This window comes from Lepus europaeus, chromosome 22 (genome assembly GCF_033115175.1).
Source record: "Lepus europaeus isolate LE1 chromosome 22, mLepTim1.pri, whole genome shotgun sequence".
NCBI classification, from domain to species: domain Eukaryota; kingdom Metazoa; phylum Chordata; class Mammalia; order Lagomorpha; family Leporidae; genus Lepus; species Lepus europaeus.
Window position 1 is genome coordinate 10,361,078 of NC_084848.1, and position 22,795 is coordinate 10,383,872.

At 48.5% G+C, this 22,795-nt stretch overlaps 1 protein-coding gene across 3 annotated transcripts in view; it reads left to right on the forward strand.

Moving 5' to 3' along the window:
- The first annotated feature begins 6,300 nt into the window (after positions 1-6,300).
- TRIP11 (thyroid hormone receptor interactor 11) overlaps positions 6,301-22,795 on the forward strand; it is an 82,394-nt gene continuing 65,899 nt past the window's right edge. For 2 of the 3 annotated variants that reach the window (XM_062181751.1, XM_062181753.1), the window contains exons 1-5: positions 6,301-6,814; positions 12,220-12,281; positions 12,830-12,940; positions 17,535-17,801; positions 22,443-22,511. In XM_062181751.1, coding sequence (XP_062037735.1) covers positions 6,676-6,814; positions 12,220-12,281; positions 12,830-12,940; positions 17,535-17,801; positions 22,443-22,511 — 648 coding nt within the window. In that variant the 5' untranslated portion in view covers positions 6,301-6,675. The remainder of the gene's footprint in view (positions 6,815-12,219; positions 12,282-12,829; positions 12,941-17,534; positions 17,802-22,442; positions 22,512-22,795) is intronic. The other variant, XM_062181752.1, reaches the window with a different exon arrangement.

Here is a 22,795-nt window from a genome sequence, read left to right on the forward strand (position 1 = left end):
ACTGGCCAAGAGCCAAGGATTTCATCTAGGTCTCCCAAGTGGGTGGCAAGGCCCCCAAGGACTTCCCAGGTGCATTAGCGAGAAACTAGATTGGAAGCAGAATAACCAGTATTCAAACTGGTGCACTGCAAAGGATGCTGGCATGACAAGTCGTGGCTCAATCTGCTGTGCCACCATGCCACCCCCCTCCTCCCAGTTTTTAAAAACTTGTATTTGGACAGCAGATCTCCCATCTGCTGGTTCACTCCCCCCAAATTCCTGCAGCAGCCTGGGCTGGGCCCAGCTGACACCCAGAACTGTAAAGTCAATCCTCATCTCCTCCAAGAGTGGCAGAGACTGAGTATCTGAGCCATCAACAGCTGCATCCCAGGGCGCACATTAGCAGGAAGCTGTTATTGGGGGCAGAGCCAGGACCTGAACCCAGGCCCTCTGATATGGGATGTGGGCATCCCAAACGCCTGCAGTGACCCCAGAGAGGGAAGGAGTAGAGGGAGGTAAGTGGGAAAGGAAAGGAGGGAAGCCAGTCCACACAGATGGGCGCAGCTTCATCGTAGACTTCACAAGGTGTCAACTCTGCACACAGGCAGGATCAGCTGGGATCAGCCAGGCCAAAAAGCGAGGGTCTATGACTGCACAGAGGGGCAGACTGGGGACCACACAGCAGCCACTCCTGCGAGCACAGAGGGATGAGAAAACGCAGGAGTGAGCAGAACCACAAAGCTGATTATCCAGTGTTAGCAAGCACATACTCCCAGGAACACACAGGAAGCAGGGCATCTTGGGAGCTGGGGTGAGAGGTGGGCTGAAATGAGGAGGTTTGGGTTAAGTCTGCGAGAAACAACAGATTCCCTGGAGAGCAACCACTCGTCAGTAAAAAATAGTTTGCATAGCTAAAAGCTGTGGTTTTTGAAAGGGCTCACAGAGTGCCTGACACAAATCCACATCAAAGCTCACCATTCAGTCCAGAGCATCAGTGATAGAGACTGACAAGCTTCCGGGAAGAAACACAGGCCCAGAGAATCATCAGCGATCAGAGAACAGAGCCTGGGCGGAGAGGATGAGTAAGCGAACCAACAGAATTCAGTCGAAAACCGAATGAGCAGCATGCTTTACAATTCTGTTGGTAAGTTTTACCGACAATGATTTTATTTGTAATGGTAAAATATTGGGCAAGTTTTTTAAAAATTGGAATCTGTTAACTTCAGGAAAAACAAAAGTTGAAAAATCAAGGAAACGTGATCTTGGCACAGCAGCTGGCTCAGCCGCGAGGAACAGGTCAGATCAGGTCGGCCCTGACGGCTGTGCCAACAGCTGTGTTCTCACCACACTGAGAGCCCCGAGGAAGGGACGTGGAGGCGTGGGGACAAACCTGCGCCAAATCCTTCACTTTTCTTGACAGAAAGCTGGTAATGTCTAAAGGAGAAAAAGGCAATTATAAGTATAATATTTAGAAATTCTGAAACAGACTAATATGAAGGAGCATCCAAACCGTGGAAAAACAAAGTTTGAAAGTTTACTATGGTGCAACTTTGCTGAAATTCGTGTACATACGTCTTCAAAAGATTCAGAAAATGTGTATTAGGAAAAACTATTCGTGGATTTTAAAATTTCTTATACCAACATAAATTTAATCCCATTTCCATGAACTTTTTGTACTCTTGTATTTTTTTTTTTTTTTAACAGGCAGAGTGGACAGTGAAAGAGAGAGAGAGAAAGGTCTTCCTCTGCCGTTGGTTCACCCTCCAATGGACGCCGTGGCTGGTGTGCTGCGGCCGGCACACCACTCTAAGCCAATGGCAGGAGCCAGGTGCTTATCCTGGTCTCCCATGGGGTGCAGGGCCCAAGCACTTGGGTCATCCTCCACTGCACTCCCAGGCCACAGCAGAGAGCTAGCCTGGAAGAGGGGCAAACGGGACAGAATCTGGCGCCCCGACCAGGACTAGAACCCGGTGTGCCGGCGCCACAAGGCGGAGGATTAGCCTGTTGAGCCACAGCGCCGGCCGTACCCTTATATTTTAAAAATGCATGTTTGCTTTACTTTTTTTTTTTTTTTTTTTTTTTTTTTGACAGGCAGAGTGGATAGTAAGAGAGACAGAGAGAAAAGTCTTCCTTTTTGCCATTGGTTCACCCTCTAATGGCCGCTGTGGCCTGCGCATCGTGCTGATCCAAAGCCAGGAGCCAGGTAGTTCTGGTCTCCCATGCGGGTGCAGGGCCCAAGGACTTGGGCCATCCTCCATTGCCTTCCCGGGCCATAGCAGAGAGCTGGCCTGGAAGAGGGGCAACCGGGATAGAATCCGGCGCCCCAACTGGGACTAGAACCCGGTGTGCCAGCGCCGCAAGGCGGAGAATTAGCCTGTTAAGCCACGGCGCCAGCCCATGCTTTACATTTTCATACATAAATCCATTTGGATGGTTTTCCTAGGACAGAGGAACTCCTTTTCCCTAGAGTTATATGGACAGCAAGGAAAATCAGCTTGCAGCTGACAGTATGTATGTGTGTGTGTGTGTGTGTGTATATATATATATATAAAATTTTATTTTTTTCCTATCCATTGAGGTTTCAGAAGTCACAGGTTCAGCATTTCACCTGGGCAACCTAGAGCCCATCACCAGGTGAAGCCCCTGGGCTCTGTCTGGTGTGTTATGTGCAACTGTGCTGGGTGAGCTTTGCCACCTGGTGAGGGACAACGAAGGCTGTCTGTATTAGCCACAGGGATATCTGGCAGGAAGAGGCATTTTGAGCCAAGATGTTACCGAACTTGGTATCTTTTGTGACTCTTCACTATAAAGCATTTCTAAACATACACAAAAGCAAACATCACTATAAAGAACCCCTACATGCTCAACATCCAACTTCAACAATTATCAACTCCTAACAAGCCTTTTGACGTCCCCTCCCACACCCCCATTTTCAAAGACATGTGATTTACTGGCATACTTGCAACAGCACAGGAAAAGTTCCCCATAGGGAGCTTTTAGGACACAGCCTTTACGTTAGTTAATAAATGAAGTAAAGGCATATATTTGCATTTGTTTTTTCTTCATTAACTATAGCATCTTTGTGGCCTGAGATGAATTTATGGAAATGGAACTTCAGAGAATCCACAAACAGGAAAAGAGTGAGCTCAATTTTCCACAGGTAAAATGTTCAGCGTCATTCAGGAACCCACTTGAGTCCTGAGTTCTTTCACTCCCCATCCCCCTGGGTAAAGCCAGTCCTCACAATGGCCTATTCCACCCTGTGCGATCTGCCTCCTCATTGCCTAGAACCTTCCCAGCCCGCTCTCTAGCCATCCTTGCCTTTCTACAAACCCTCTAAGCTACCAAGGACTCTCGGGCCTCAAGGCCTTTGCATCAGCTGTGTCCTGCCTGGCTGCTCTTCCCCAGGTACCATGCCTCACTCATTTCCTCCAGGTCTGTGTTCAAAGAGCACCTAACGTGAGGCCTTCCCAGCCCACCTCCGTCAACACTAGAAGTATCCTCTCTCCCCCTCCCACAGCCTTCCCGTGGTCCTCTGGTCACAGGTCACACCCTTACCCTCACTACTTTGGTTTGTTATCTGCAAACTTCAGATCAGGGATCTTGGCTTCCTTTCCTGCCGCATCCCCGACATCTAGAGTAACAGTAGACACTAGTGACTGTGCACTTACGCAGAAATTAACATGTATTTTTCCAAGCACCTAAAAATATTGCCTTATTTACTCCTCCTAACAACCACCCAGTAAGCACTGTTGTTACCATTTTCCAAATGAAAAACTGCTGAGTGGGAGTAACCCGCCCAAGGTCACACATCTAGAAAGTGACAGACCCAGGCACTGTAAAAAGGTTAGGGTTAATCCTAGGAGTATAAGGTAAACTCAAAATAGATCTTTGTCAAAAGTAAGCATGGGAACAGGAGAGGGAGCAGGAAGAAGGGTGGGAAGTGTCACTGTGTTCCTGACTCAGGACAAACAGTGTATACCTTAAATAAAACTTTTAAAGGAAGGCTTATTCAGGGTAGATGATGAGTGACCTGGGCCCCAGAGACACGAGCCCAGCGATACGAGTCTTGGGGCTCATATTCCATGACAGTGACTTTTCATTCATCTTTACGGGCAGATTTCCCACAGTTGGAGATTACTGTCCTTAGAACGCGATTGGTCACAAACACTGGCTGGCTCTGAACTGAAGCTACGGAGAAGGCTATGGCTACGGATTAACTCTAGGGAGGGCACTTCAGGGAGGAGATGAGGAACAAGGGCTCGGCTACTCCGCGGCTAAGATGAAACAGATCCGGGGTGTACATCACGAGGGCAAACTGCCCTGGTGGTCGCTCCTCGGGTTGGCAGGTGTTTCCCTCGGATACATCGCAGACTTGTTAGAGGCTATGATGTCTTCCGTATAAACACGTAGACAGCACTTAATAAACTTCCAGAATGAGCTGCAGGTTTGCTTTTAGAAGCATCCACGCCCCAGAGAGCAACGATAGCCTGGAGCCACCGGATTCCTAATACCACAGGCACTGCCCCTAAGAGTGCAGAGCCAGCGGATCCTTTTCGGAACACAGAGCCGCCGGCATCTCCCAGGCTGGGGGCTCGGGTCCACGTCCCCGTCGGCCCGTGCTCAGATGGTCCCGGAAGCAGGCTGGGTCCCCGTCCCCGTCGGCCCGTGCTCAGAGATGGTCCTGGAGGCAGGCTGGGCCCACGTCCCCGTCGGCCCGTGCTCAGATGGTCCCGGAAGCAGGCTGTGCACACACACGTCCCCGTCGGCCCGTGCTCAGACATGGTCCCGGAAGCAGGCTGGGTCCACGTCCCCATCGGCCCGTGCTCAGATGGTCCTGGAAGCAGGCTGGGTCCACGTCCCCGTCGGCCCGTGCTCAGATGGTCCTGGAGGCAGGCTGGGTCCACGTCCCCGTCCCCGTCGGCCCGTGCTCAGATGGTCCCGGAAGCAGGCTGCGTCCCCGTCCCCGTCGGCCCGTGCTCAGAGATGGTCCTGGAGGCAGGCTGGGTCCCCGTCCCCGTCGGCCCGTGCTCAGAGATGGTCCTGGAGGCAGGCTGGGTCCCCGTCCCCGTCCCCGTCGGCCCGTGCTCAGATGGTCCCGGAAGCAGGCTGGGTCCCCGTCCCCGTCGGCCCATGCTCAGATGGTCCCGGAAGCAGGCTGGGTCCCCGTCCCCGTCGGCCCGTGCTCAGAGATGGTCCTGGAGGCAGGCTGGGTCCCCGTCCCCGTCGGCCCGTGCTCAGAGATGGTCCTGGAGGCAGGCTGGGTCCCCGTCCCCGTCGGCCCGTGCTCAGATGGTCCTGGAGGCAGGCTGGGTCCCCGTCCCCGTCCCCGTCGGCCCGTGCTCAGACATGGTCCTGGAGGCAGGCTGGGTCCCCGTCCCCGTCGGCCCGTGCTCAGACATGGTCCTGGAGGCAGGCTGGGTCCCCGTCCCCGTCGGCCCGTGCTCAGAGATGGTCCCGGAAGCAGGCTGGGTCCCCGTCCCCGTCGGCCCGTGCTCAGATGGTCCCGGAAGCAGGCTGGGTCCCCGTCCCCGTCGGCCCATGCTCAGATGGTCCCGGAAGCAGGCTGGGTCCCCGTCCCCGTCGGCCCGTGCTCAGAGATGGTCCTGGAGGCAGGCTGGGTCCCCGTCCCCGTCGGCCCGTGCTCAGAGATGGTCCCGGAGGCAGGCTGGGTCCCCGTCCCCGTCGGCCCGTGCTCAGAGATGGTCCTGGAGGCAGGCTGGGTCCCCGTCCCCGTCGGCCCGTGCTAGATGGTCCCGGAGGCAGGCTGGGTCCCCGTCCCCGTCGGCCCGTGCTAGATGGTCCCGGAGGCAGGCTGTGAAGTCGGCCTCACGGAAGTGAAGAGGCCAGCGTCCCCACCGGAGAGACCGCCCCGGGTCTCCGGCCCGCAGCCCGGCCTTCCCGCTGGGTCCCCGGACCCCACGCAGCACCCAGCGGCTTGGGCGATCCGTACAGGGTGCGCGTGACGCGTCCCGAGGAACCGCTCGGCCGCACCTCCAACCGCCGCGTTCGCCGGCCCAGTCCGAACGGACATGTTCAAGAACAGCATGACGGCCCTCCGGGTTCCCGCGTCAGGGCTTCGAGCTGGGAACGCCGCGCAGGCAAGCGTCGGGAACCGGTGCTTCCGGCCGCTGCGCTCACGGCCAAAGCCCGCGGGCTACGTGGACGCTGACCCTGCCTGGGCCTGCAGGCGCCCGGCCCCGCCGGAACGCACCCAGTCCTCCGCGGTCCCACGCTCCTTTGCGCCAAGGCCACGTCCGGCGGCTCTGTGCGGCCCTTCTAGGCCGCGGCGGCGCGTCTCGATGGTCCACTGCCGCTTCCAGAGCGAGTGTCATGGCGGCGGGCGTCGAGTTGGCAGGAGTTGCCCACGGACCTGGGGGAAGTCACTAAAGCAGAGGAAGAAGCGGCCCGACCCGGACGGCGGGGAGTCGTGGGGATGAGCGGAGGCACCTCGGGGTGACTGTGTCACGAGGGGCGGGCCCCTGGCGAAGCCCCGCGCCGGGCCTGTGCGTCCCCGGGCGGTTGGTGGGCGCCCCCGAGCCGGCGTTGCCTGGGGACCCCGCATTGTGCGGTCACGTCCTGAGCTCCGAGTTCAGTCGCGCGGAGGCCGCGGCCGGAGGGCGCTCGGCGGCACCGCCTGCCCGCGTTGCGCGCTTGTTTCCCGAGCGGACCGAGTCGGCGTCTCAGCCCGCGGCGATGTCGTCCTGGCTCGGGGGCCTCGGCTCCGGCCTGGGCCAGTCCCTGGGTCAGGTGGGGGGCAGCCTGGCGTCCCTCACGGGCCAGATCTCCAACTTCACCAAGGACATGCTGCTGGAAGGCGCGGAGGAAGTGGAAGGTAACAGCTGGGGCGAGCGCGGGAGGGCTCGCCGGGACCCCGCGGACGCGTGTTTGGTTGCCAGCGGCGTCCGTCAGGGGACGCGGCGCCTCCCCGCCCTTGTGTCCGCACACTCCTGCTCCCCGGGGTCCTGGGGGCGGCCGGGCCCTCCTCCCCGTGCGGACCCGGGTGCGGCTCGGTGCACCTGCGCCCACCGCTTGCTTAGTCCTCCTCTGGGCCGGGCCCGGTGGTGGTCGTGTAACTGACCACAGGGCCAGTGGCCGCCTCGTTTGGGCGTTTGCTTTGCTGGCCTGTCTGGGTGACAGCTGAACTAACTCCGTGACGCTGGCGACTCTTGCCCTCGGAGGCCCCGGTGTGTGTCTGCTACTTCATTTTCGGCCTGCCTGGCCGCCCCTTTCTGGGGCACAGCGGCAGGGCAGGGGAGAGCCCCCTTCTCTGGGTGGCCTTAGCCCCGTCGCTCGTGGTTGAAGTCCTCTTGTTTTCCTGGTGACGTGGGGGCCAGAGGTGAAGGCAGCTGCCAGCCTGGTTTCTTGGCGTGTCCGTTCAGCAAGACCCGCTTGGAGCAGGAGTTTTTCAGTTTCAGACCAGGTCTGCCCTCCAGGGCGGAAGGGGTCCGGTTTATTTTTTTGGATGAGAGCATTTCCTTTGACGGTTTTGTTTTCTGTGAATTAACATTCTGGTTTAGTTCTTTAAAAAATCCTGATTTAACGGATACCTGATACGTATTTGATAGAAGGACAAGGACGGTGCCTCTGTTTAGATTTCCCGCGGTGTCTCTGTAGAGGCAGGACGATGGAGCTGCTGAACTCTGTCTTGCTTCTCGGGGCGCCTATGGGTGGGAAGTGCGGTTGGGCCAGGTTTGGGCCTGGGAGTGAAGGACTTCCGTGTGTGTCCAGGAAAGTCCACGGGGCCTGGAGGCAGGCGGAGAGGGCTGAGTGCCTCTGGCTAGGAATGGCTAGGAAGCAGTTTGCTAGTTCTTTCGACCCTCTGAAGCATCCCTCAGCCAGGGTGCGTGTGTGTTTGCAGTGGAATTCATTCCGTCCCTGCCCTGTGTGCTGTGTTCTCCGTCTTAGCGGTTTCACCGTCCACCCAGTTCCCCGAGTTAGGAATCTCGCCCATCTCCTCCTGCCGGGTGGTCACCAGGTCTTGTGTATCCCAGGTCAGCACTGGCCTTCCCCTGTTCACCCTTCCTTCTTGGGGTCAGATCCCGGAAATCTCTCCCGGGACTGTTTCTCTCATGTTCCATTTTCTGTTGTATTGCCAATTACTCTTTAAAAAAGAAATTGGCTTACAAGTTTCCTGACCCTATTACTTGCAGACTCCAAAACTCTAGTTTTTCAAGGCCACGGACTTGCCTTGTCTGGGGTCAACCACTCTCTCTAGTCTGGTCCACCACTCGTCACAGGTGCACACACGCTGGGCCCAGAGCTGCAGCCACCCGGAGCCCTGTCAGGTACCTGTGGGATTCCAGGCCTCTGCCCCGAAGGCTCTTCCTTCTCTGTGTCCTTCTTCACCCTCCACTACCTGGAAAACAGTTTCCCTGTGCAACCTGCCCAGCCGTTCTGACGCCCTGCAGGCTGATCGCCAGTGCTCTGTGTGGACAGAACTTTGTGCATCTCTCCCTGACGCACTTGCCATGTCAATTTCTAATTGATCTTTCCTGGAGGCCCAGGGTGCGAGTGCTTTTTGGTCCTTACATTATCAGTATGTGGCAACTTTGTGGTGAATAGTAGGTACTCAATAAAAATGATGTGAGTGAGTGATTCAAATTCTGTCATGGCTTGATGATTTTATTTTTGTTTTATGTTACGCTAGGACTTGCTTAATACCTCACTTACTGGTTTTGTGTATTATTTAAAAGTGGGATCTGAGTGCAGTTCATTTAGTCATTCAACAAGCATTTGTTGTTCACCCTGTACCAGCAGTGAACAAGACAACAGTTCCAAAATAACACTGTTGGTACATCTCGAAGGCTGGTGTTGGGGTATAGCGGGACAGTCCTCCATCTGCAATGCTGGCATCCCATATGGGCGCCAGTTCAAAACCAACTATGTTTTCAGTGTTAGAAAGTTGTTCTACCATTCTGTTGATTTAGCCAAGGTTAGAACCTTGGGCTTTTAAATGACGAAGATGGGTTGGACTTCCATTTCTGGGTATTGGCGCTGTGGCTTAGCAGGGTAAGCCGCCTTCTGTGGTACCAGCATCCTTTGTGGGCGCCGGTGTGTGTCCCCGCTACTCCACTCCAGCTCCCTGCTAATGTGCCTGGGAAAGCAGCAGAGGATACCTTGGGCCCTGCACCCACATAGGAGACCGCGATGAAGCTCTTGGCTCCTGACTTGGGTCTGGCCTAGCCTGGTCTTGGTTGTTGTGGCCATTTGGGGAGTGAACCAGCGGATGGTCCATCAGTCTGTCTCTGTCTCTCCCTGTCTCGGTAATTCTGACTTTCAAATAAATTTTTTTTAAAGAAAATTCCATTTCTGTGCATTATAAATTGTGGTATCTTTGGCAAATGTTTAAATACTCAAGCTCTAAAAAGCAGTTTCTGTATCTGGTAAACAGGGCCATCCCATCTATCGAGGGTTTTCACACACACACGTACACACACTTATCCATTCATCCACTGATGAATAGCGTGAGGTTGTGAGAGAATTAACCGGGAGTGTAAGTGCAGAACGCCTACACTGTGCCTGACAGCGAGCGCTTGTCGGCGGGCGGATGGTAGCGCTTCTGTTCTCCCGCACTGAGGATTCAGCATTTTGTCATCTGTGCGGCACTGCTCCTGTGCTTACAAAGGCTGGGATTTATGGACAAGGGCAGGGACCAGCGTAGACGGTGGGGATCTGCATAAACCTTTTAAGTTGTCCTTTGAAAGAATTGCTGCTTTGAACAGTTCCCATCCAAGCAGACTGGATTCTACTTTGTCCTCCTCAGAGTAGCAACAAGACCTTTGGCAGTTTAAAGGGAGATGTAAGAACCACAGACGCAGCCCTACCTGATAATTTTCAAAACAAGAAATGTGAGTTGTGAGTCGCTGTAATTTGTTACATGCAGTGTGTATTTTCTTCTTCCTTTTTTTTTTTTTTTTTTTTTTATTTGACAGGTAGAGTTAGACGGTGAGAGGTAGAGACAGAGAGAAAGGTCTTATTTCTGTTGGTTCACCCCCCAAATGGCCGCCATGGCTGGAGCTGCGCCATTCCAAAGCCAGGAGCCAGGTGCTTCTTCCTGGTCTCCCACACGGGTGTAGGGGTCAAAGCACTTGGGCCATCCCCCACTGCCCTCCTGGGCCACAGCAGAGAGCTGGACTGGAAGAGGAGCAGCTGGGACTAAACCCAGCGCCCATATGGGATGCTGGCGCCGCAGGCGGAGGATTAACCTAGTGAGCCACGGCGCCAGCCCCTGTATTTTCTTTTGATCTAAACTGTAGTTCAGAATTTTTTTTCCTAAAGATGTATTTATTTATTTATTTATTTGAAAGGCAGAATTAGAGAGACTGGGAGAGAAAGCTCTTCAGTCTGCTGGTTCATGCCCCAAATGGCTGCATCAGCAGGGGCTGGGCCAGGCCAAAGCCAGGAGCCAAGAACTCCATCCAGGTCTCCCACGTGGGTGCAGGGGCCCAGGGACTTAGGCCGTCTACTGCTGCTTTCCCAGGTGCACTAGCAGGAAACTAGGTTGAAAGTGGAGCAACTGGGACTAGAACTGGTGCCCGTATGGGATGCTGGCACTGCAGGCAATGGTTTAACCTGCTGTGCCACAACACCTGCCCAGAAGTTATTTTTAAAATATTTAAATGCTGTAAGTAATTAAAGAAATACTAGTACCTAGAAAAATATATAACTCTATGGATGATGGTTCTCTGACAGCATCAAGGGTTTAATTTTAATACTGCTAAGCTCTGACCCTACTTTTAAAGAGAAATGAGAATAACTTTAAATGAAAGTGTAAAACAATATACAAAACAAAATGAGTGCATTGTTTTTCAGTATTTTGGTGCATTTTCTTTTCTTTTTTTAAAGATTTATTTATTTTTATTTGAAAGTAAGGGTTACACAAAGAGAGGGGAGGCAGAGAGAGAGAAAGTCTTCCATTTGCTGGTTCACTCCCCAATTGGCCGCAATGGCCAGAGCTGCGCTGATCTGAAGCCAGGAGCCAAGAGCATCTTCTGGGTCTCCCATTTGGGTACAGGGGCCCAAGGGCTTGGGCCGTCTTCTACTGCTCTCCCAGGCCATAGCAGACAGCTGGATCGGAAGTGGAGCAGCCAGGACTAGAACTGGTGCCCATATGGGATGCCGGCGCTTCAGGTCAGGGCGTTAACCCACTGTGCCACAGCGCCGGCCCCTTGGTGTTTTTTCACTCTTTGTTTATAGGCTGTTAATTATTTGGTAGTGTTGGAAACAGTTGAATAAGTTAAGTCTTACCTAAGATTACAACTTAAGCAGCAGAGAAGGAGTTTGAATTTGCAAAACTTCATTTCCCACACAATATTTTTTTTTTAAATACTTGTTTGTTTGAGAAGTGGGTGATAGAGACTGAAAGAGATCTTCCAACAGTTGGTTCATGCCTCTGATGGCTTCAACCACTGGTGCTGGGCCAGGCTGAAGCCAGGAGCCAGGAACTCCATCCGGGGGTCACATGGGTGGCGGGGTGCAAGTACTGTTTTCCCAGACACATTGGCAGGAAGCTGGATTGAAGCAGCGTAGCCAGGATTCACAGTCACTCTGATAAAGGATGCTCCCATGACGAGCAGTGGCTTAATCTGCTGCACCATGATCCTGACCACAACCAACAATGAGAATTTAAGAAACCTTCCGAGGGGTAAAGGTAGATGTTGTAAGGTACAGGAAATGGGCAAAATGAATGATTTCTGTGACAATGAAGAACATTCCTAGCAACGAAAGTTGTGATAAATCAAGTAATGTGTCTTCTGAATCGCTCTCATGTAAGCCTGCAGTCTATCTAAATTCAATGAAACGTTTTCTTAAAATGCCTGTTTATTCCTTCATATGACATTGATCAAGATATTCAGTGTCAGGCTGGCGCCGTGGTTCAACAGGCTAATCCTCCGCCTTGCGGCACCGGTACACCGGGTTCTAGTCCCTGTCGGGGCACCGAATTCTGTCCCGGTTGTCCCTCTTCCAGTCCAGCTCTCTGCTGTGGCCCGGGAGTGCAGTGGAGGATGGCCCAAGTGCTTGGGCCCTGCACCCTATGGGAGACCAGGAGAAGCACCTGGCTCCTGCCATCGGATCAGTGTGGTGCGCCGGTTGCAGCGCGCTGGCCGCGGCGGCCATTGGAGGGTGAACCAACGGTAAAGGAAGACCTTTTTCTCTGTCTCTCTCTCTCACTGTCCACTCTGCCTGTCAAAAAAAAAAAAAAAAAAAGATATTCAGTGTCTATTGTTTCTTTTATAGCAGATTTATCAAATTCTAGAAGAAATGAAATTGAAGCCATTCATGCAGTCTTAAAATCAGAGGTAAGGAAAATTAATGACGACTGTGAAACTGTTCTAGTCCTGTCTTTAAAATGCATTGTTTACAACTTTTTATTTTTTCCTATTTATCTCAGTTTTTTTTCCTGAGCTTTTTATTATTCTCCCTTAATGAGGACTATATACTGCAGTTTGCTATTTCTTAATACACCTGTCTCTGTTTCTGTATCCTGCAGAGTTGTAATACTGCCAAAGTTAGAAATAATACTGGCAGCAAGTTACAGTTATCAAGAGGTTACTGTATTCCAACGGGATTCTAAGTTGTAGTAATGCCTTTATTTATGTGCAGTTTGAAGAATGCAATTCTGTTTAATATGTAGCTTTTTAATTCCCTAACTTAATATTTGGGTATAAAGAAGTTAAGAATATAGGAACAGCAAATTAATTTTTAAAGGCCAGAATTCTTAGACCTTTTCTATCAGACATCTTTTTGTGAGAATTAGTATGTTTCTTATAATTCCATGCATATAACTACTGTTAACAGTTTTCACTTGTAGTGCTTTTGTTGAAAACACTGTTTGCTTTGCTTCTAGAATGAAAGGCTCAGAAAGCTGTGTGTGGATCTGGAGGAGAAGCATGAAGCGGCGGAGCTGCAGCTAAAGCAGCAGTCCGCGAGTTACCGAAGCCAGCTGCAGCAGAAGGAGGTAGGGTCCCTCCCGTAGTCCGTCTGATTTCACCATAGTGCGTTTAGCAAAGCTATTTTAAGGGTAAAAACCTTATTTAGATCCATAACAACATTGAAAGGATGTTGAATTTAATAAGATGCACCTCAGTTTGATATCACTAATTTTAAAAGAATCATGTAAGCTGTTCTAATTAAATTTATAATATATAAAATAACCTTTATGGAATTTAATTTCTGTTTTCTAAAAGAAAAGTTTTGATACAAAATATCTTCAAGTATCCATTGCATATGATTTGTGACTTTATGAAACCAATTTATTATTTCAATTTTTTTTTAAATTATTTTCTTAAATGCTTATTTAATTTACTTGAAAGGCAGAGTGACAGAGAGATCCTGTATCCACTGGTTCACTTCCCAAGTGCTTGCAACATCAGGGCTGGGCCAGACTGAAGCCAGGAATCTGAAACCCAGTCCAAGTTTCTCATGTGGGTGGCAGGGGCCTGGACACTTCAGTGGTCATCCACTGCCTCCCACATGCGTTAGGAATCCTTACCCAAAGCAGAGTAGCTGATACTTGATCCAGCACGTGCGGCCCCTGCGTCTCAACCCACGGTACTACAATGCCCACCCCAGATTATTTTCTTAAGTTGTTTTAAATCAAAGTGTTGCCAATGACATTTTCTTTTTTAAAAATGTTTTTGAATATAATTTTTACCATTTGTTGGTGTTGGCATGTACTTGATTTTTCATGGAAAAATAATATTAATGGGTGGGTGTTGAGCCTAGCAATGAAGGTGCTCCCTGTATCAGAGTGCTTGGGTTGGCATCCTGGCCTTGGTTCCTATTTCAGCTTCTTGCTAATGCACACCCTGGAAGGCAGCAGGTGTTGGACAGGTAATTGGGTTCCTGCTGTCTACACAGGAAATCCAGACTGAGTTCCTGGCTCCTTGCTAGGACTTGGCCTTGCTCCAGCTTTTATAGGCGTTTAGGGAGTGAACCAGCAGATGAGCTCGCTCACTCACTTGCGCTCTGCCTTTCAGATAAATAAAATTTGTGGGAAATGGAATTAAAATGAGTTTATTTTAAAAAATGCTAAGTATAATTGCACTGCTTTATAAATGCATTTGTTTTAGCTTGATTGAAATAGTTGTTTTAGAATTGGCTTATCTTTTCTGTGTAGAGCTAGTAATAAATATTATGTAATTTAACCAGTTGTTTTCCTGAATCCTTTAAAATAAAGACTATGTCCCTGTGTGTCATGCTGTTACTAAATTATCTTTAGCTTTTTGTTCATAAGTGGAGTCCAGTACATACTTAAATTGAATCGAGCCATTTCCTATTTTATTATCTAGATCATTTTGGTTTTCTTCGCTTGGTTGATTAAATGTTCATTTCTACCATAACTTTATTTGAGTTTTTTAAATTTTTGATGCATAGATTTCTAGTTCATTTGGTCCTGACATGCTAAGATGAAAAATAAAATTTATCAAGGCAAGTGTTCAGCCTAGCGTTTAGTCCATTCTAGAGTATCTGGTTTGATACCCAGCTCTGGCTCCTGACTCCAGTTTCCTGCAAATACAAGCCCAGTGGAGGACAGTAGCGATGGCTCAAGTGACTGGGTTCTTGCCACCCACATGAAAGACCTGGATTGAGTTCCTAGCTCCTGGCTTTGGGTGGATTCATCTGTTGAGAGTGTTTGGGGAGTGAACCTGTAGATGGGAGTTTTCTCTCTCTGTCTCTCTCTGTATCTATGCCTCTTAAAGAAATAAACTTATACACACACACCCATATTAAAGGTAAATTTTTGTGTAAACATTTAAAGTGGAGCTCAGATTTCTAATTTGCTGGGAATTGATTTCATAAAATACAATAAAAATGAATTACTACAAAAATAAAATGAATATAAAAACAAAGTTACAAGTTCAAATTAAACTTACAGGCCCACTGATTTTTTTTTTTAAGATACACACAGATAACAAACGTATTGCCAAGAGCTTTAGTAGTCTTTAAACCCTCTTCTCCCATATCGGTGCTTGCTGTGGGCTGGTAGCAAACATACATAAGCCCATGGTCAGCGCTTTGAATAGTGCTAACTTCCATTATGACAGAGCAGTAAATAGCTCCTACCCAGGGCTGTACAGCTGAATTGTCAGCAATACTTTTAAAAATACACACAGTGGGCCGGCACTGTGGCTTAACAGGCTAATCCTCCGCCTTGCGGCACCACACCGGGTTCTAGTCCTGGTTGGGGCACCACATTCTATCCCGGTTGCCTCTCTTCCAGGCCAGCTCTCTGCTATGGCCCGGGAAGGCAGTGGAGGATGGCCCAAGTCCTTGGGCCCTGCACCCACATGGGAGACCAGGAGAAGCACCTGGCTCCTGGCTTTGGATCAGCGAGATGTGCCGGCTGTAGTGGCCATTGGAGGGTGAACCAGCGGCAAAAAGGAAGACCTTTCTCTCTGTCTCTCTCTCTCACTATCCACTCTGCCTGTCAAAAAAAAAAAAATACACACAATTTACTGGGAAGGAGTCCTGTTGGTAATTTTTAAAAGCTCCATAGGCGATTCTGATGCCTATCTCACAGTTAACATGTGGAAAATTCTGGCATTTTATTTTCTACTTAACTTGATATTAGCACATTAGGGGCTGGCATTGTGGATTAGTAGGTTAAGCCTCCACCTGCGGCACTGGCATCCCATATGGGTGCCGGTTTCATGTCCCGACAGCTCCTCTTCCAATCCAGCTCTCTGCTATGGTCTGGGAAAGCAGTGGAGGATGGCCTAGGTCCTTGGGCCCCTGCACTGACATGGGAGACCCAGAAGAAGCTCTTGGCCCTTGGCTTCAGATTGGCCCAGCCTCAGCCTTTGGGGAGTGAACCAACAGATGGAAGGTCTCTCTCTCTCTCTCTCTCTCTCTCTCTCTCTCTCTCTAATTCTGCCTCTCAAATAAATTAATTTAAAGAAGAAAGGAAGTCAGTCACTGGTAAGCAGCATTCAATTCAAACCAAGCCTTAGATACAAGCCGTAGATATGTTTCATTTTTTTTTTTTTTAGCACATTAAACTTTTGAGTTTGGAATGTTTCTTTTAGAAATATGTAATATTTTTTATGAGCACTTGCACCTGTGTAACTCTACAACATGGTGCAACTATTATATGGCAACTTTGTATCCTAGCTACATCTGCAGGGTGTGGGTTTCAGACTTTTTTACTAGTGGGAAACACAATATTTGACAGTGTAGATCTGCCGTTTTCTGAATCTGTTTGCTGCCCTCATTGTTGTGTTTGTGTGCTCCTAGATGCAGTTTATCTCCTGTTAGCTGAGGAAAAGTGAACGGGAATCCCTGTTTGCTAGGACGTAGAGCATCAGTGTGCTTGGCTTCTGTCGGCCCAGGTTCCTGGCTTCACACACGGGTTAATCCTGCTGCTTGCTGGCAGTCTGTCTCCCGGTCTCAGTTTCCTCAGTTGTGGCAGAATGTCTTCTGGGCTGCTTTGAGTCCAGAAAACTTATTTCAGTTTTCTCTAGATTACTCATTTTTACGTTTTGAGTGTCTTTCAGTGGTTGTGACAGTCTGACAAGTCTCATGTTCCTAATTTCTTTGGGGCTATGACTTGGCATTGCTAGCCTTCAAAGCTCTGCTCAGGGCTTTAGAATTTTGTCTGCTGCTGTTTCCTTAGTCAGATGTCCATTGGCCCCTCTCTGCCAAGGCTAAAGCCAGGGTCTCTCTCAATGCTTAATTTCCTTCTGAGATTCACGGGCTGGTAATCATGGGCCCACTGTGTTTTCTTACGTAGAAAGACTGGACTTACGGATCAAGGCATTCTTCCAGCTGTGTTGTACAGGCTCAAGCAGAGTTACCTCTTGTGGCTAGCGCATAATTCCAGCCGTGATCAGATCGAAGACTTTACGCAGGAGGTATTCTGTGGAAACTTCCAGTGCACAGAATGACACAGCTTTGATTTTTTTTTCTCATCCTTTAAGATTTGATAACAAACAGAATGCTTAGGAGTTGCCAGTTCTGCCCCAGTATGTAGAAGCCGGAAAACTCATCTTTAACCGAGGGATGACTTATATTAGTAAACTTATGAGTACAATTCTGATCTTCATGTTATTGGAAGCATTATCTAGGTATTGGTAATCAGTTTTGTTTGAATTTACTTTTTAAATCCCATTTAATTTTTTTTTTTTTATTTTATTTCAAAGGCAGAAAGAAAGAGACAGAGTTCTTCCATCTGCTGATTCACTCTAAATACCTACAACATCCAGGACTAAGCCAGGCTGAAGCTAGGAGCTGGGAACTCCATCTGGATCTCCCATGTAGGTGGCAGGTACCCAAGTACTTGGGCCACATCTGGGAGCTCCCAGGATGTCCATTAGCAAGAAGCTGGCTAGGAAGCAGAGCTGGAACTCTGGTATGGAACACGGGCATGCCAAGCAGTGATTTAACCACCGTGCCCAATGCCTGTCCCTCATTTTACAAATTCAGTTAATACAGTATCATCATTGGATAATCTCAAGTTATTATACCTTTTAATGTTAATTATTTAGTGAAAAGATCAGTGTGGTTATCTTAAAGTAAATGCCTTCTCTAAATCATGAATTCTGAATATGTAGGTGGAAATCAGCCACCTTAAAGCGAGACAGATGGCACTGCAGGATCAGCTGCTGAAGCTGCAGTCCGTGCATTCGGGCGCCGGCAGCGCACCAGCCGCCACCACAGCGTCCGCCTTTGGGTACGGGGCCAGTCCTCACACTGCAGCTTTCCGTGATGACGACATGGATTTTGGTGACGTAATTTCCTCACAACAAGAAATAAACAGACTGTCCAATGAAGTTTCAAGACTTGAATCCGAAGTTGGCCACTGGAGGCATATCGCACAGGTAGGTCAAAATTGTCATGAGCTTTTGAAAACTATAATAAAAATATGGTGCTGTACAGGAAGCTATGGGCAGAGCTTTGAAATCTGTGAGGATTCTGGAGTACGAAATAAAAATTTGTATTCTAATTCTAATTTTTGTAAAAATTTTATTTAAGTTATACAAGTCTCACGTATGTCATATATCTCATTCTCATTCTACCCATGATTTTGTAAGTGGTTTTGGTCAGATCATCTTTCTTGGCCTGTTCCCCTTTCTGTACAGTATTTGGAGAGAATTTTTTTTTTTAACTTCAAGCAAAAGATATAATTTTTTTTTGGACAGGCAGAGTTACACAGTGAGAGAGAGAGAGAGAAAGGTCTTCCTTTTTCTGTTGGTTCACCCCCCAAATGGCCGCCACGGCCAGGTGCACTGTGCTGATCCAAAGCCAGGAGCCAGGTGCTTCCTCGTGGTCTCCCGTGCAGGTGCAGGGCCAAGCACTTGGGCCATTCTCCACTGCCTTCCTGGGCACAGCAGAGAGCTGGCCTGGAAGAGGAGCAACTGGGACAGAATCCGGCACCCCAACCGGGACTAGAACCTGAGGTGCTGGTGCCGCAGGCGGAGGATTAGCTAAGTGAGCTGCAGCACTGGCCAAAGATATGTTTTTAAAAATGAAGAGTTACAAGCCCAGAACTCAAATGAGATAAAAACTGAGTTGCTGTGGTTGAACCAACACCTTTCTGGAGTCCCTGAGGATTCTCGGGTGGACACCCCAGGTTTCTAAGGCACCATGTTTGAAACCACTGCTGGATGTTGCTGAGGCTTTTATTAGCTCTGGTAATATATATAAAAAAATTTGATAATTGCTGTTTAAAATGTATTTAACTATCTTTTGTTGTTTCTCGTGCATTAGAAATTTAAATCATTGTGGAGTGGGCCTTTGGTGCAGCAGATGAGAGGTCACTGGGACTCCTCGTTCCACATTTGACTGCCTGGGTTTGAGTCTGATTCTGCTGTCTGTTCCAGCTTACTGCTAACGTTCACCCTGGGAGGCAGCAAGTAATGGCCAAGTATGTGGGTCTCTGCTACCCACTTGGGAGGGCCAAATTGAGTTCCAGGATCCTGGTTCCGGCCTGGCCCAGCTCTAGTTGTTACAGGCATCTGGAGTGTGAAAACAGTGGATGGGTGATCACTCTCTCTCTGTTTCTCTGTCTCTCCCTCACTGTGTCTTTCAGATAAACAAAAAAGTTATTTATTTGTTTATATATATATTTATTTGGAAGCGTTGCAGTGAGAGAGAGAGACAGAGAGAGAGAGAGAGAGAGATCTATCCATCAGCCCAATTCCTAGATGGCCAGGGCTGGGCCAGGACAAAGCCAGGAGCTTCTTCCAGGTCTCCCATGTGGGTGCAGGGGCCCAAGCACAGGGCCTGTGGTCTGCTGCTTTCTCCAGGCCATCAGCAGGGAGCTGGATTGGAAGTACAGCAACCAGGACATGAACTGGCGCCCCTATGAGATCCCGGTGTTGCTGTCAGTAGCTTTACTTGCTGTACCACAATGCTAGCCCCAAAATTTTTTAAAAAGGAATTAAATCTTTGTGATTTAAGGCTATACATTTTGATGTCTGTTGTAGATTTTATGTGGTCTGGAGAGAGCTGGTAGACGTGAGACCTAGAATGAGCAGCAATATTGTTAATTTGAATTTAATTTCATCAGTGTAGGACTAAAAGTATATATGTTGAGCTTATTTTCTATCATTTTGTGAATGTAATCTATTTACGAAAAGGAGAAATCATCCCAGTTAAAATGATCTGCTTTCTCTCAGCTTGCTAGACATTTCCAGTACCCAAAATAAACTTTAGAGAGGATGGTCTGTTTGTTCATCTTCTCTCCTAAACCAGTAGGTTTGTTGTTGTTGTTGCTTAAGATGCATTTATTTATTTGAAAGAGTTACAGAGAGAGAGAGTGTGTGCTCTTCCATTCATTGGCTCACTCTCCAAATGACCTAGTATCTGGGGATGGCCAAGGACAAAATCAGGAGCACAGAACTCCATCCGGGTGTCCTACATAGTGTTGAGCTCAGGTACTTGGGCCATCTTCTGTTACCTTCTCAGGCACATTAGCAGGGAGCTGGATTGGAAGCAGAGCGGCCAGGACTCAAACCAGCACCCCAGTGTGGGATGGCTGCATTGCAAGCAGCTGCTTAACTTACTGCACCCCACCACCAGCCCCAGCAATAGTTCTTAAATTTTGTATATGTAGGAATGCCTAGGGAGCTTGGTGATATTGTAGATTCCCTGTCCTGCTCTCAGAGATTTTGATTTAGTAACAATTTAAGGACCACGGAAACCTCCTTCAAACAAATACCCTAGGTGATTCTGACCATCTGAAGCACACTTTTTTTTTTTTTTTCTTAAAGATTTCTTCATTCATTCACTTGAAAGGCAGAGAAATATCTTCCATCTGCTGGTTCACTCTCCTAATGCCCACTGTAGCCAGGGCTGGGCAAGGCCAAAGCCAGAAGTCTGGAACATCCTGGTCTCCCACATGGGTGGTAGAGACTCAAGTACTTAGTCATCATTGCCACATTCCCAGGTACAGGCAAGTGGATCAGAAGCAGTGGAGGGGCCAGTGCTGTGGTGCAGTGGGTTAAAGCAGTGGCCTGCAGCACCATCATCCCATATACCACTGATTCGAGACCCGGCTGCTCCGCTTCCAGTCCCGCTCTCTGCTGATACCCCTGGGAGGGCAGTGGAGGATGGCCCAAGTGCTTGGGTCCCTGCACCCACTTGGGAGACCCAGAGGAAGCTCCTGACTCCTGGCTTCAGCCTGGCTGAAACCCAACCATTGTGGCTGTTTGGGGAGTGAACCAGTGGTTGGAGGATCTCTGTGTGTGTGTGTGTGTTTGTATGTGTATGTGTGTCTCTTTCTGTCTCTCCTCTGTCTGTGTGACTCTGACTTTCAAATAAATAAATATATCTTTTTAAAAAATTAGAAATAAAAAAAAAGAGGCAGTGGAACCCGGACTGGAACTGGCACTCCAGTAGGGGGTGTGGGCATCCTAAGCAGTAGCTTCACCCACAATGTCACACATTACCTTTCCCCTGAATGCCGCATTCCAAGAAATGTTTCTTAAGGCAAATTTTATAGGGAAGGTATGGTTTTGGTGTGTTCTCTTCTGCATATCACAAATGCCTAGTACATAACAGAGCTATACTGGAAAATATAGTTGAAAAAGACATAATAATTGGGGCCTTTCAGGGGATTTAATTTCCTAGCAAGGTATGATAAAAGTTAATTTTTGTATCATGTTTTGCCAAATGCTTCTTTATATGCTCTCCTTAGTAAACTAGGTGACGTACTTGTTACCTCTGTTTTGAGATAAGGAAACTAGAAGCTCCTCAAAGCGATCCAGCCATTGCTGCAGTTACAGCTCTTCTGCTTGTTTTTTTTACTCCAAGTTCTGTGGTCTTTCTGTCAGCCGTGGAGCAGCTTTGGTTCATTAACATGCTTGAATTGTCAGTGTTCAAGAGACAAAGGAGTGTGATAGGAGACTTGGGTGAGGGAAGAAGGTTGTCCACACAGACACAGTTACAGCTGAGACTTGAGTCGTGCTGTTCTGATGCCCAGTAGGGTGACTGTAGATGATAACCATGCAGTCTGTTTTTCAGAATATTCTTACCACAAAGAAATGTTAAATGGTTAAGAGGATAGATAGTGCTGTGAATTAAACGGTGCACAGTGTATGCAGGTATTGAAACATCACATTGTACCCCATAATGTGCCGTTATTGGGTATCAGTTAAAAATTTAAAAATTAATATAAATGAAAAATACAGTTTGAATGAGAATAATCCAACAGTTCTTTTACTTTCTTGTCAGACAAAGGTTATTATGTGTTGGGATAGAGATCTTCATGGTAAATTGATTTTTTTTTTTTTTTTTTTTTTTTTGACAGGCAGAGTGGATAGTGAGAGAGTAGAGAGACAGAGAGAAAGGTCTTCCTTTTGCCGTTGGTTCACCCTCCAATGGCCGCCGCGCTGCGGCCGGCGCATCTCGCTGATCTGAAGCCAGGAGCCAGGTGCTTCTCCTGGTCTCCCATGTGGGTGCAGGGCCCAAGGACTTGGGCCATCCTCCACTGCCTTCCCGGGCCATAGCAGAGAGCTGGCCTGGAAGAGGGGCAACCGGGATAGAATCCGGTGCCCCAACCGGGACTAGAACCTGGTGTGCCAGCGCCGCAAGGCGGAGGATTAGCCTGTTAAGCCACGGCGCCGGCCGGTAAATTAATTTTTAAAAGGGATCATTAACATTCATATCAAGTAACGTTACACTTTAGGAATTTCCTTATAGAAAACTACTTATTTACCCTCATGTGCATTTTGTTAAAGTAAGTAAAATAGTGGTGTTTTGGTTTTTTTTTTTTTGGTCTTTAGTTATTTTATAAAACTGTTGTCTCCCTATTCTTGAATATGGTATCTTTGTGTGTGTGTGTGTGTATTACTCTCTACTGGACGAAGTTTTTTTTAAAGGATACTTGGCACTGTTTAATAAGAATTTATTGGAGAAATACCCATTTTTTAAAGAGTAGCTTTTAATAAACTTAGTTTGTGGCTTCCTATTTTCCAAAGAAAATGTTTTAATTATTTTCTAATTTTTTCTTTTTCTAGACTTCTAAGGCACAAGGAACACATAGTTCTGATCAAAGTGAAATTTGCAAACTGCAAAATATCATTAAAGTAAGTCAGCTTGTTAATTGACAATGGCTACTTTGCATCTAAACATTTGTGTATTAAAAGCGTAAAGGGACAGGCCTGTGACACAGTGGTGAGATGCTGCCTGCAGGGCCCACTCCACACTGGAGAGCCCAGCGCCAGCTCTGCTCCCGTTCAGCTGCTGTTTATTCATGTGCATCCTGGGCGGCAGAGGTGAGGGCTCCACGCCACCTACACGGGAGACCTGATTTGAGTTCCAGGCTCTGGCTTGTCCTGGCCCAGCTCTTGTTACTGGGGGCACTTGGGGA